Source organism: Coregonus clupeaformis, chromosome 13 (assembly GCF_020615455.1).
Source record: "Coregonus clupeaformis isolate EN_2021a chromosome 13, ASM2061545v1, whole genome shotgun sequence".
NCBI classification, from domain to species: Eukaryota; Metazoa; Chordata; class Actinopteri; order Salmoniformes; family Salmonidae; genus Coregonus; species Coregonus clupeaformis.
Window position 1 is genome coordinate 25,129,960 of NC_059204.1, and position 13,279 is coordinate 25,143,238.

A 13,279-nucleotide genomic window follows, 5' to 3' on the forward strand; every position below is an offset into this window, starting at 1 on the left:
GAAATGAAGTCTGTGCTCAGTGGGTAAGGGTTGCACAATCGCCCATGTCTAGGCTACACAAATAAGCATGCAGGCTACATTTCCAAAGCTATGTTGTCTATAGGCTACATCCCATCCATACCAGCATACATCATTATCTAAACTATTTCTATAAAAAAAACATCTTAAGGACAAAAATCACGAATGGAGGATCAGAGAGGAGTTGGATAGCCCGTTTGGGGTTGGTTTCCCGGGAGTTGGATAGCCTAATAAATACTTTTAGACCTGCTGGACTTCAGTGACACTTTCTTATATTGTAGCGAATCGTTTAATATCATTGCCATCCGCGAAACTACAAAAAATTTAATCTATTGTAGCATTAATGGGCTGCTCTGAAACAATTTGGTTGCGCTCCGTTTGAATGCTGGAATTAGCAGTGTTGCAGCAGCAACTATCCATGGATGCGCTTATTAGCCTACGGTATGATAAGAACGACAATTATACTTAAAAGGAATAGCTTTTTTAAATAAAGTACACCTACCTCACTCATGATTTATAAGTGTTGTAGTTACGATGATTCCAGTACTTGATATAAACTTCTCACTCGTACGCAGTCCTCCCGTCCACGATGCCTGGGTCCGTTATAGAGGGGAGGTTTTATACTATGTGGAGTAACCCTTTCATTTCATCACGTTTCCATTCAACCAATAGGAATGCCGTCGGCATCCTTATCTCGTCACAACTCAAGAGCTCAAATATTCTTTATAGTCGCACACATAGGCAGGCAGCCTTATCAACTTATTGCCACAGCTCATTGTTATATTAAACCAACGAATAGTACTTCTGTTGCCACAGCGCAGTGGAGGCTACACATCTACGTGTGCTTTCATGTAATGCAAAGCAGCTCCCCACTGGGCACAAACTGTTTGAATCGTTGTTTCAACGTGACTTGTCAAGTATTGTGAAGTGGAATCTGAAATAGCCTACATTGGATTTGAAAAAAGTAATCAAAAACTGTTGTTTTGAGGGTGACATTTCAACCACAGGCTTGTCATTGTGGTAACCAAAGTTCAACATAAACAAACCTAGTATAAAATATGTTGAATTTGTACCTTTACAACAAGGTCAGATCTTCCATGTTATATCCACCAGTGGAGGGTCCTCAGAGAGAGAGAGAGAGAGAGAGAGAGAGAGAGAGAGAGAGAGAGAGAGAGAGAGAGAGAGAGAGAGAGAGAGAGAGAGAGAGAGAGAGAGAGAGAGAGAGAGAGAGAGAGAGAGAGAGAGAGAGAGAGAGAGAGAGAGAGTCCACTGCTCTTGGAGCACATTTAAGTGCAGTTTGAAATCAATCTCATCTTTAATACAAGAGCAGGGGGAAGCTGGTCCACTGTTAGAGTATTAGCCAGACGTCCATCTTTTTCCCTGTTTCAAGAAACACAATGAACTGCCTCACTGCAGTAGTACTGGATCACCCACTAACACAAAATAATGGGTCTTCCTGTATGTGCAGCATGGAATAGTATTGTGTATGATTCCTGTCTTTGAAGGGGTTGAAGTCCCCTGGCCTGTTCTGTTGTTTGTTGAGGTCCATTTTGGCGACTTTGGTTGTCCTTATCTGTAAAATGGGATACGGAAAGTATTTTTCCTTGAGAGTTACCAGGATTAATGTTTTTCTTTGTATAGTAGCTCAGTCCATAATCGATTATTTGGATTAAAAACCACCTCACGTATGTGTTTGCACTGTAAATTAATCAGGGTATGACTGGCAAACTCTCAATCAGTCACTGTTCCACATCACAGCCAGTTGGAGCACCCAGTTGCATCAGAACCAGCAGACCCACCTTCTCCTTCTGGGCCAGGCAGGGGGATTGGGGAATAGCGCTATATGCTTTGCCTTTCATTGATCATCAGTCACTCTGCTCATGGATTTAACTGGATTGCTTATGGACACCAGGAATTAAATGTGTAAGCCCTACTACTATTACACACACACACACACACACACACACACACACACACACACACACACACACACACACACACACACACACACACACACACACACACACACATACACACACACACACACACACGCACACACACACACACACACACACTGAAAGACAATCCCCAGGGGAGACACAGAGTTTGTTGTTACAGGTGGTTCAGTGAAACACAGGTCTCTTCAATTCTTCATGTTTGTTATGTTATTAAAATACAATTCTATGGATACAGGTCTTACAGTATTGGTATTCTGTGAGCACATTTAATTGGTGCAGCTGTATTTGCATAACCAGCTCCTAATAACTCATTTGGCAGAGCAAGATGACGAGCAATCGATGTGAGATGAATTAATGTATACAATTTATGGTGTGAGTTCCTGGTGATTAAGGTGCTCCAATGATGTTTGGTGGGAAGAAGTGGTGCAGGCCTGCATTCTTAGCACACATCCAGTTCCCATAGCAGGATACAGCACTATCTTTCTACAGCTCCAGCTCTGAGATGAGAAATGCTCGAGTCCTCACAACCAGGTTGAATTGACGTTTACCTCATAATATACAGGAAGTTTACTTTGAATTGTTTGTAATATTATTCAAGATCATTGGCAAGCTGCTCACTCCAGTCTCTTGGATGTATCTGTATGAGATCTATGTGGCAGATGCTTGAAATATAGATCATGACATGAAGCAACAAGATCATTAACTTTAGTTTCTAAATGTCATACTGGAGAAGTTCATTCAAGAACAACATCTACTCTGCAAAACTACGTATGCAGGCAGGATATCATCATTGCGCTCTTGAAACAGCCCTAATTGATAACCTCTAAATATCTTAGTGTGAGGTAAGAGGCAACATGTGAATAGCCCTGTCATTGAGTCACATTCGCTCCCCGACCGACAAGATGCTGCAAAACTACTGTCAGGATGGCTGCAGAATAAACCTCTTTGATGTGGGGAATATTTGAATAGGCTCTCTGATGAAAACAGGCACTAAAATAGCCGCCTAAAAACAGTGGTGTAAACACAGGGAGGATTTCAGCCTGATTGGCTGTTTCATTGTACCGTCCTATCTGTCTGTATGTCTCTCTGTCTCATGGTGGCTCTGGCCTTTGGAATGGTCAGACAGCTAAAGTCAGGCTGTGAGTCACCGCTCTGCTCTCCTTTTTCATGTCACATTATTGCTTTTAGTAGAGGTGTCTTAATTAGAGAGGGCAATTAAATAGCACTCTGTGATACCCCCACTCCCACCCAGCTACCCAGTCACCCACTGCCTCCCACCCAACCACCCTGTGACACCCCCTACACCTAGCCACCTCCCAGCCCAGGGTAGTGACTCTGGGTCTGGCAGTGCAGGGGAGGGCAGGCCGTGGTGCTGTCTAGAATGTCTTTCTGTCTGTCATCAGGACACTGTTAATGAAGGCTTTAGTATGCAGCATGTACATGCATGGCTTTGTATGTATAGCCAAAGGCCAGCTAACCTAACCTCAGCCTTGTTTTAAAGGCTAATATACTCTGCCAAGCACTGGCCCTCTCCTATAACTCTGCTCACCTCACCTGAGAGACACTGCTGGGTTAGTGTGTCTGAGTCCCTGCTCATATTACCAACACTTGGCCTTCCATTCAGCTCCAGGGCATCTGTCTCTCTCTCTCTCTCTCTCTCTCTCTCTCTCTCTCTCTCTCTCTCTCTCTCTCTCTCTCCCTGCATTCTCTAAACAGCAGTGAGAGAAAGGTCTGTTTTTGTGTGTTAGGCTGGCGACTGGCATCTAATCCTGGTAGTCTCTCCTCTGCCTGTGGCCAGTGTGCAGAGACAGCTGCCTGTTGACAGCCTGCCTGCATGGCTGCCTGCCTACACGGGGAAAGTCCTCCAGCCAGCCCTACGTTTTACTGAGGGTTAGGCTTGGCATGGCAAGGCAAGGCACAGAATGTGAGAGGTTCCTATTTCAGGCACTGCTGGTTGTTTGAGGTCCTGCACGACTCCAGGACAAGGAAGCGTGCAGGAAAGATCATCGCCAACCCCTTTCACCCCGGGCACCCCCTCTTCAAAAGACTGACAAACGGTTCAGGTCAATCACAACCAAAACCTCCCACCACCTGAACAGCTCTTCCCACTTATAGACGTTGCACTCTGCATTATTAATCCAAGGACTATGCACCCTGCACTTTCATCCTAGACTGCCTTTGCACTCTGCCACAGACTGACTCCCACATATATATTTAACCCATTGCACATCATCCTGTTAAATTGTTTCTCTTCATTTGTTTTTATTCATTCATTTCTACACATACAGTTATAATGTAGCTTATAGTGTTTATAGTATAGTCTGTCGTTTTTAGCTTCAGTTCCCATAGTGTACATACTGTATGTGGATTGTATAAATTCTGTGTATATATATTTTGTCAGTATTTTCTGTCTATCGCCTGTCTGTTTATTGTCTGTCTGTTATTGTCTGTAACTTTCTAGCAGCACCATTTCACAGAGTCAAATTCCTGTATATGCGAATGTATTTGGCGAATGAAGGTGATTTTGATTCTTCTGATTCTGATTCAGCAGCCTGTTTTAGTGGCCTTTATCCACGGGTTGAAGCAACTATTCCATGGGTTCATTTATGTAGTTCTTACAAATAAATGTTGTTATACTATCTACAGTATTTCATATTTGATCATCTGTAATTCTTGGGCGATTTATTACAATGACTAATGGTATTGTGACAGCCCAGGGGAGTCAGATGTGAAACTCACAATAAAATAAGACAGCGGGAAACCGTTTTGCGGTACTCAAACAAAATATGTTCTTTAATAAAGGTTGGGGGGAACGGGGAGGGGAGAAATACAACTGAAAGGCCTCTCAGTTAACAGTGGGTCACTCTGTGTCTGGCGTGGCAGCTCCTCAGACCACATGTGTTAATGAACAAAACAGAGAGAGATGAGTCCGGGGTTTCAATACATGCTCTCAACTTGAGCCGGGTGGCGTGCTGCCCGGGAATGGGTCCTCTTCTCCGGTTCTTCTGAGGTCTAGGCGTACCCTCTGCCTGTCTGCCCCAAGCGCCAGCGTGACTTCACCTCTACTTATACCCATTTGAGGTAACGAGGGACAGGTGGAATCAATTCCAGGTGCCAATTGGTTGGAGCACCTGGACTGGGTAGTATTGGTTTTAAATCACCAGCCCCAGTTGGTGCCTGTAGAGCTGTCCATGGTGCTGACTCAACTTGGCCTCTCTAGCCCTCTGGAGCTGACCAAGGTCCTGCTCCTTCCTTTGTAGCTCCCTGCTGGCCCCCGGGTTGCCACAGTATTTACACACACATGTAGGCTGAACAGAAACACACAAGCCTACTGAATATGAGACTGGGACAGCACACCACAGTTTTTGAAATCAATTTACCGGACTGTGCTTCCTTTTGATAAATACGAATACGGAATACGGTCTCTCATTGCTAAGGTCAGGTTTGTATATGCAAGACCCATCTCCTGATGAACGTTTGTGATGGTCTCAGTTGTGGTAGTCTTTTGCAACATGTATCAGGACATCAGTGGAGGCTGCTGAGGGGAGAACGGCTCATAATAATGGCCGGAACGGAGCACATGTAATGGCATCAAACACCTGGAAACCATGTGTTTTATGTATTTGATACCATACCACGAATTCCGCTCCAGTCATTACCACAAGCCCATTGTCCCCAATTAAGGTGCCACTAACCTCCTGTGCAGGACATGCACCGACTGATAAGCAGTTATATTTCACCGTCAATACAACAATAGCATGCACATAAGAAATTGCTTAATGTAGTGCATTATCACAATGAAGATTCAAACTAACGTGCGTTCTATTATCTCTCCCAGCACAAGGCACACAGTCTCAACTCCCTCGTCCAGGCAGCCAATTTCATGATTAAGTCTGCTTTGTGAGATTACTTTCAGGGCCATTCCATATGTGGTGGAATTGAACTGCTTAGGGAAGCGGACCCACTCACAAGGCAGTCGGGTCCGGGCACTGAGAGCATGGAGGAGTTGAGAGGCCACATTACTGATGTCCTATCAATACCCATTACCACAGCACTTTTTATTATTTCTCATCACTCCCACTGTCCCTGTAATTGCCTATGCTGAAGAAAGCAGGGCTAGTATATATCTATATGTTTCTCAGCATCAATGTATGTCCCTGACATTTTTTGTAGACCAATCAATATCTGAAGCATTTAGTTGTAAAACTGTGTAGTCTGGAGAAAATGTAAGATTATACAACATTCTGTAACCTCTAGAGGGCAAACAGCGTGTGGGACATAGGCCAATTAGCGACAACAGAGAACAAATATCACACCGAGCTCACACGCTGGTCAGACACAGGGGAAAGGTCACGACAGAGGAGATTACAGAAGTGTAGATCTTTGCAGACTTATACCTAACAATTGATCATCCTGGATTATTACGATACACTTGTATTTGTGACGACAACACTAGATTGAGTGTCTATTAGTAGCCTTGCACAAGCCTTGGCTTGGCTTGTGTAAGCCAGAACATCTCAAAGGAGCAGGAGCCTATCTCCTGTTTCTGTAGCGTGAGGCAGCTTGATGTACAAGTACACCCCCTGGACAGGACGCTAGTCTATCGCAGGGCCTTACCCCCAATCTATCTCCATGTGTCTATTGGCTAGTCACTATTTATGGTTATAAATGGCTTGACCACAGACTCTAAATCCTTAACTAGTGCTTATAGAGCTCCTAGGAGAGCAGGTAAGTCATAGGCTACAACATATGTGCAAGGCTTTTAAGTCAAATAGGCCTACTCATTTTATAAGACGGCATGAAAGCTCATAAAAACCATCTTTATTAGAGGCTACAGTGAGGGAAAAAAGTATTTGATTCCCTGCTGATTTGAGAGACAGAATAACAACAAAATATCCAGAAAAACGCATGTCAAAAATGTTATAAATTTATTTGCATTTTAATGAGGAAAATAAGTATTTGACCCCCTCTCAATCAGAAAGATTTCTGGCTCCCAGGTGTCTTTTATACAGGTAACGAGCTGAGATTAGGAGCACACTCTTAAAGGGAGTGCTCCTAATCTCAGCTTCTTACCTGTATAAAAGACACCTGTCCACAGAAGCAATCAATCAATCATATTCCAAACTCTCCACCATGGCCAAGACCAAAGAGCTCTCCAAGGATGTCAGGGACAAGATTGTAGAACTACACAAGGATGGAACGGGCTACAAGACCCTTCGCCAAGCAGCTTGGTGAGAAGGTGACAACAGTTTGTGTGATTATTCGCAAATGGAAGAAACACAAAAGAACTGTCAATCTCCCTCGGCCTGGGGCTCCATGCAAGATCTCACCTCGTGGAGTTGCAATGAACATGAGAACGGTGAGCCCAGAACAAAATCCTGCAGCGCCGCAAGGTCCCCCTGCTCAAGAAAGCACATATACAGGCCCTTCTGAAGTTTGACAATGAACATCTGAATGATTCAGAGGAGAACTGGTTGAAAGTGTTGTGGTCAGATGAGACCAAAATCGAGCTCTTTGGCATCAACTCAACTCTCTGTGTTTGGAGGAGGAGGAATGCTGCCTATGACACCAAGAACACCATCCCCACCGTCAATCATGGAGGTGGAAACATTATGCTCTGGGGGGTTTTTTCTGCTAAGGGGACAGGACAACTTCACCACATCAAAGGGACGATGGACGGGGCCATGTACCGTCAAATCTTGGGTGCGAACATCCTTCCCTCAGCCAGGGCATTGAAAATGCAGTGGATGGGTATTCCAGCATGACAATGACCCAAAACACACAGCCAAGGCAACAAAGGAGTGGCTCAAGAAGAAACACATTAAAGTCCTGGAGTGGCCTAGCCAGTCTCCAGATCTTAATCCCATAGAAGATCTGTGGAGGGAGCTGAAGGTTCGAGTTGCCAAATGTCAGGCTCGAAACCTTAATGACTTGGAGAAGATCTGCAAAGAGGAGTGGGGCAAAATCCGTCCTGAGATGTGTGCAAACCTGGTGGCCAACTACAAGAAACGTCTGACCTCTGTGAGTACTAAGTCATGCTTTGCAGAGGGGTCAAATACTTATTTCCCTCATTAAAATGCAAATCAATTTATACATTTCTTTGCTTTTTTCAGATTTTTGTTGTTGTTATTCTGTCTCTCACTATTCAAATAAACCTACCATTAAAATTATAAACGGATCATGTCTTTGTCAGTGGGCAAAGGTACAAAATCAGCAGGGGATCAAATACTTTTTTCCCTCACTGTATTAGGCTCCTCAACATACTAATTCAGTGCTATACGTCTATCTTACAATGTTGTAAAGGGTTGTAAGTATTCACCAGTAAAACATTGCTAGATGAAGTTGACTAGACTCTTCCTGGCTGTGACCTATGGTGGGATGTGTTCTCTATTCTGTCCTGTCAGATGTTCCTTGTGTCAAGCCGACACTGTACCAAAGTGGACTGCAGTCCATCACACTTGAGGCAGCCTTTCAGAGTAATGACAGAGTGAACAAACAAGTTGCTGAACTATAGATGCTCCTGTTGCTACTGCTCCAGCCAATCATACCCATGAGGGATGGGGAGGTGTTCTGAATCATAAGGAAATGTTCCTGGGAAAAATATTATTTTCTAAAGGATAGTCAGAATATTATCCAGTGATGGATATTGGACAGTATCTTGCACAGACATCAGCTTTCTATTAGAAGACTAGTTGGTACTAGGCCCACAGTAATCGGGCATACTGTAACTAGGATCATTTTGCAGGTTCAGCGTGTCCTGGAGGCATGATAAAACAACAACAAAAGTCCAACTATGAATTCAAATCAAACCGTTTCAATCAAAAACAATACTTATAAAATCTTCTAAAAAACTTGACCAAATGGTTGTCCCAGTGTCCCTGGTGGCTGATGATGAATCGTACTCTATAGACCCTCTATTTCCCTCACTGAGCATTAGAGAAAACAGCAGCTATGTTTATGGATTAAACAGCACTGCAGAAAATGTAGACTTGATGATACTCAGTCAAGCACAGTCTGAATGTTTAATCATAGCCCTGACGGCTTTGTAAGTAGTACGTAAAATATGTCATAAATTATGTTTCAGAGATCGATTAATTTGCATTCATATGCGTGGTTATTAATATGATTTTCATCTTTAGACACAGAGGGGGGAATATACATTAACTACAGGACATCAATGACATGGTGTGTCTCTTATATTGTTTTCCATTAGCTCTCTCTTCTATAATGTGACTTCCTTGCTTCAGTTACTTATAACCTTAAATGTTTCTTACTCCGTGCTTAGCCTGTTCATCATCATATTTCCCTGCAGGAAGGTTTGTCTGCGTTGCCATTGCTAGTGGTGTGTCTGTCTGGTGGTCACCCCTCTCATCTTGTCTAGCCTGTCCTAGAAAAGACACAGACCCCTGCCCACCAACAAACAGCCAGCCCAAGGCTGCAGGACATGCAGCATGGTAATGTGGATAAATAAAATAAACTGGCTGACCTTCCAAATTCTCACTTCTGCAGTTATCTGCCCATGGCCGCGGCAGCCATTTGAAAGAAATCAAATTAAACTAATGAAATTACTGCCTAAATTTGCCAACATTGGCTAGTTTACTCTCCTGCCATGTACTCTCCTGCCACATTGCTGTGAACACGCAGTCAAACTTGACGCAAGAACAGAGAGATCTTATCATCACACAAGTGTGTATGGGTGCGTGTGTGCGTGTGTGTATGTGCATGAGTGTGTGTGTGTGCATGTGTATGTGTGTGAATGTGTGTGTGTGGAACATCGAGGCTCCTAAGAGCATTGGTGTTCGATCTGGGCCCAGACACAGGGTGAGTTACTCCCTGCTGACACATTGTGAAGCACAAGCGCAGCATTTATTGTTTGGCTGGCGGTCCCTGGGCTGCCAAGCGCAGGTCATCTGGGTTCAGACCCTGTTATACAGAAGAGAAACCAACCGCATGCTGACTAGTCAGGCTGAATTTGCTCAAATGAATACTTGTGGCAGCTTTGCATCGCTTGTGGGCATCAGAATACATTTCCATATTAAGAGATTAGAATTCATTGAATTGTGATCGCAAATAAAGCATATGCTGTCAGTACCCCGCCACTACCACAAACCAGGCTGGCACCCTGCCTTAGTGTTTTTAGGAGAGAGCCTGGCCATGTCCGAATACCCATACTAACGTACTACATCAAATCAAATCAAGTTTTATCTCAAAATATAGTAGTATGCGACAATGAGTACATAGTATGCAGTTTAAGTAAGTATTGTTTTTTATCTTATGTTTGTTGTGTAGTAAATATTTCAGCTTTTATTTTCATAGCTTTACAAGAAAAAACTAATAAAAATCTATGAAAATAAAAGCTGAAATATTTACTACACAACAAACATAAGATAAAAAACAATACTTACTTAAACTGCATACTATGTACTCATTGTCGCATACTACTATATTTTGCAACTACTTAGCATGTTAGCTAACCCTTCCCCTAACCCTAACCCATTAACCTAACTCCTAACCTTAAACCTAACCCTAACCCCTAGCCTAACTAACATTATCCACCTAGCTAACGTTAGTGTTAGCCACCTAGCCACCTAGCTAACATTAGCCACAACAAATTGGAATTTGTAACATCATACGTTTTGCAAATTCGTAACATATTGTATGAATTGGAATTCGTAACATATCATACGAAATGGATGATGGACATCCACAAATTAATATATACCATACGAAACTTAACATATCATACTAATTGGAGTGTCCCGGAATTAAGTTTACTATGTCACGTCTACCCCCGAGGCCAGGTAGACTATTTAGCACATACCTTTTAGTAAAACTAATGCAGTAGGCCAATCTCACAGCCACAACAAAGTAGTGGCTCCTGACTGGCTGAGTAGGTGGGGTAGGGCCGAGTGCGGGTGGATTTTTCCAAATTCAACAAACATGCATCAAATTAACCAGCCTGATAATTGCAAATTTCCAATTCAATTAATTTCTCTAAACTCTGAATAGAATAGGAATGGCATAGCTCATGTAGCCCATCCATCCTATTGTAAAAGGACTGAAGACAGAACCAGATAATTTTGTTACATATCAAGTGCTGTAACATACAGTGAGCTATCGCGTCGGGGCGAACAACGCCATTTACCTGTGACTGTATTCATGATACAGCACTGCCTCTTGTGCCTTATTGCTTAAACATGACATCAATAACCCAGTCACATTCCAAGTCCCCAGTGCCGACACATTCAGAAATCAAAAGATGGTTTTATATTTAGTTTTAAATCTTTGACGAAGGCCAAGAGAACAAGAAACACTTTTCAATGAGAAAACAGAAATCCACTTTGGGTAAAAAAAAGAAAAAATACTTCTGTTTTCAAAGATGTAGCCTACGATGCAATAGTCGTGATCATTATAAGGAGAACAAAAAACACTTAGCCTACATTTGAACACCACCGCAGAAGCTTCACTATTCGGTATCTTCCCAATTAAGTAGCCTAGTTTTGTTGTTTGGCTACTTGAGGAGAACTCGCAGCCCACCTCTTCCAATGCATTGTGGAAAAGTGTCCATCGAATTCTACTAGATGAAGAGCCGAAATGAGTACAACATCCTGGCATTTAAGGGTTTTGCTGTCAATGGGTGCTGAAGGTGGGTGTGGTGTATGAATCAGGCGCAGGACGCAGAGGCTCAGTCCAAAAGACTTTAGTGCAATATTCACGAAAAGAAATAAGCACAATAAGCCCATAGGCGAATACACGGCGCACACAGGCGTCAAATAAACGGCGCACTAACATGTGCAAAAAGAACCTCTCCAAAACACTGGAGGGAAATAAGTAGCTCCAACACGAAACAGAAGAGCAATCACACAAAAAGACAAACACAACCAACGAGAACTAAATAGGACACTAACGAGGACTAACAAGACACAGGTGTACAACATCAAGACAAAACCAAACGAACATGAAACATAGATCGGTGGCAGCTAGTACTCCGGGGACGACGACCGCCGAAGCCTGCCCGAACCAGGAGGAGGAGCAGCCTCGGCCGAAACCGTGACAGTACCCCCCTTGACGCGCGGCTCCAGCCGTGCGCCGACCCGGCCTCGGGGACGACCAGGAGGACGCGAGCAGGGCGCGCGGGATGGTCCTGGTGGAACTCCGACAGGAGAGATGGGTCTAGGATGTCCCTCCCGCGGCACCCAGCACCGCTCCTCCGGGCCGTACCCCTCCCACTCCACGAGATACTGGAGACCCCACATCCGGCGTCTGGAGTCCAAGATGGACCGAACGGTGTGCGCGGAGCCCCCTCGATGTCCAGTGGGGGCGGAGGAGTCTCTCCTATCTCATTGTCCTGGAGTGGACCAGCTACCACCGGCCTGAGAAGAGACACATGGAACGAGGGGTTAATATTCTTATACTCAACAGGTAGATGTAACCTATAACACACCTCGTTCAATCTTCTCAGGACTTTAAAGGGCCCCACAAACCGCCGACACAGCTTCCGGCAGGGCAGGCGGAGGGGTAGGTTTCTGGTAGAGAGCCAGACTCGATCTCCGGGTGCGTACACCGGCCCCTCACTGCGGTGGAGATCGGCGCTCGCCTTGTGACGAAGGACGGCCCGCTGCAGGTGGACGTGGGCAGCGTTCCACGTCTCTTCCGAGCGCCTCATCCAATCATCCACCGCAGGGGCCTCGATCTGGCTCTGCTGCCACGGTGCCAGAACCGGCTGGTAACCTAATACACATTGGAAGGGGGTTAGGTTGGTAGAGGAGTGGCGGAGAGAGTTCTGGGCCATCTTGGCCCAGGGAAGGTACCTTGACCACTCCTCAGGCCGGTCCTGGCAATACGACCTCAGAAACCTACCCACATCCTGGTTGACACGTTCTACCTGCCCATTACTCTCCGGGTGGTACCCTGAGGTAAGGCTAACCGAGACCCCCAAACGCTCCATGAACGCTCTCCAAACACGGGAGGTAAACTGGGGGCCTCGATCAGACACTATATCCTCGGGCACCCCGTAATGCCGGAAGACGTGGGTAAATAGGGCCTCAGCGGTCTGTAGGGCAGTAGGAAGACCCGACATAGGGAGAAGACGACAGGCCTTAGAGAACCGGTCCACAATGACCAGGATGGTGGTATTCCCCTGAGAGAGGGGAAGGTCTGTCACAAAATCCACCGAGAGGTGGGACCATGGTCATTGTGGAACGGGCAGGGGTTGTAACTTACCCCTGGGCAGATGTCGGGGCGCCTTACACTGGGCGCACACCGAGCAGGAGGAGACATAAACCCTCACATCCCTAGCCAAA

General features: G+C 44.8%; 1 protein-coding gene across 1 annotated transcript in view; it reads right to left on the bottom strand.

The window, feature by feature from the left end:
- Positions 1–616, bottom strand: part of LOC121580298 (calmodulin regulator protein PCP4-like) — a 30,017-nt gene extending 29,401 nt beyond the window's left edge. The window contains exon 1 of the mRNA XM_045224569.1: positions 521–616. Coding sequence (XP_045080504.1) covers positions 521–529 — 9 coding nt within the window. The 5' untranslated portion in view covers positions 530–616. The remainder of the gene's footprint in view (positions 1–520) is intronic.
- Positions 617–13,279: the final 12,663 nt, after the last annotated feature.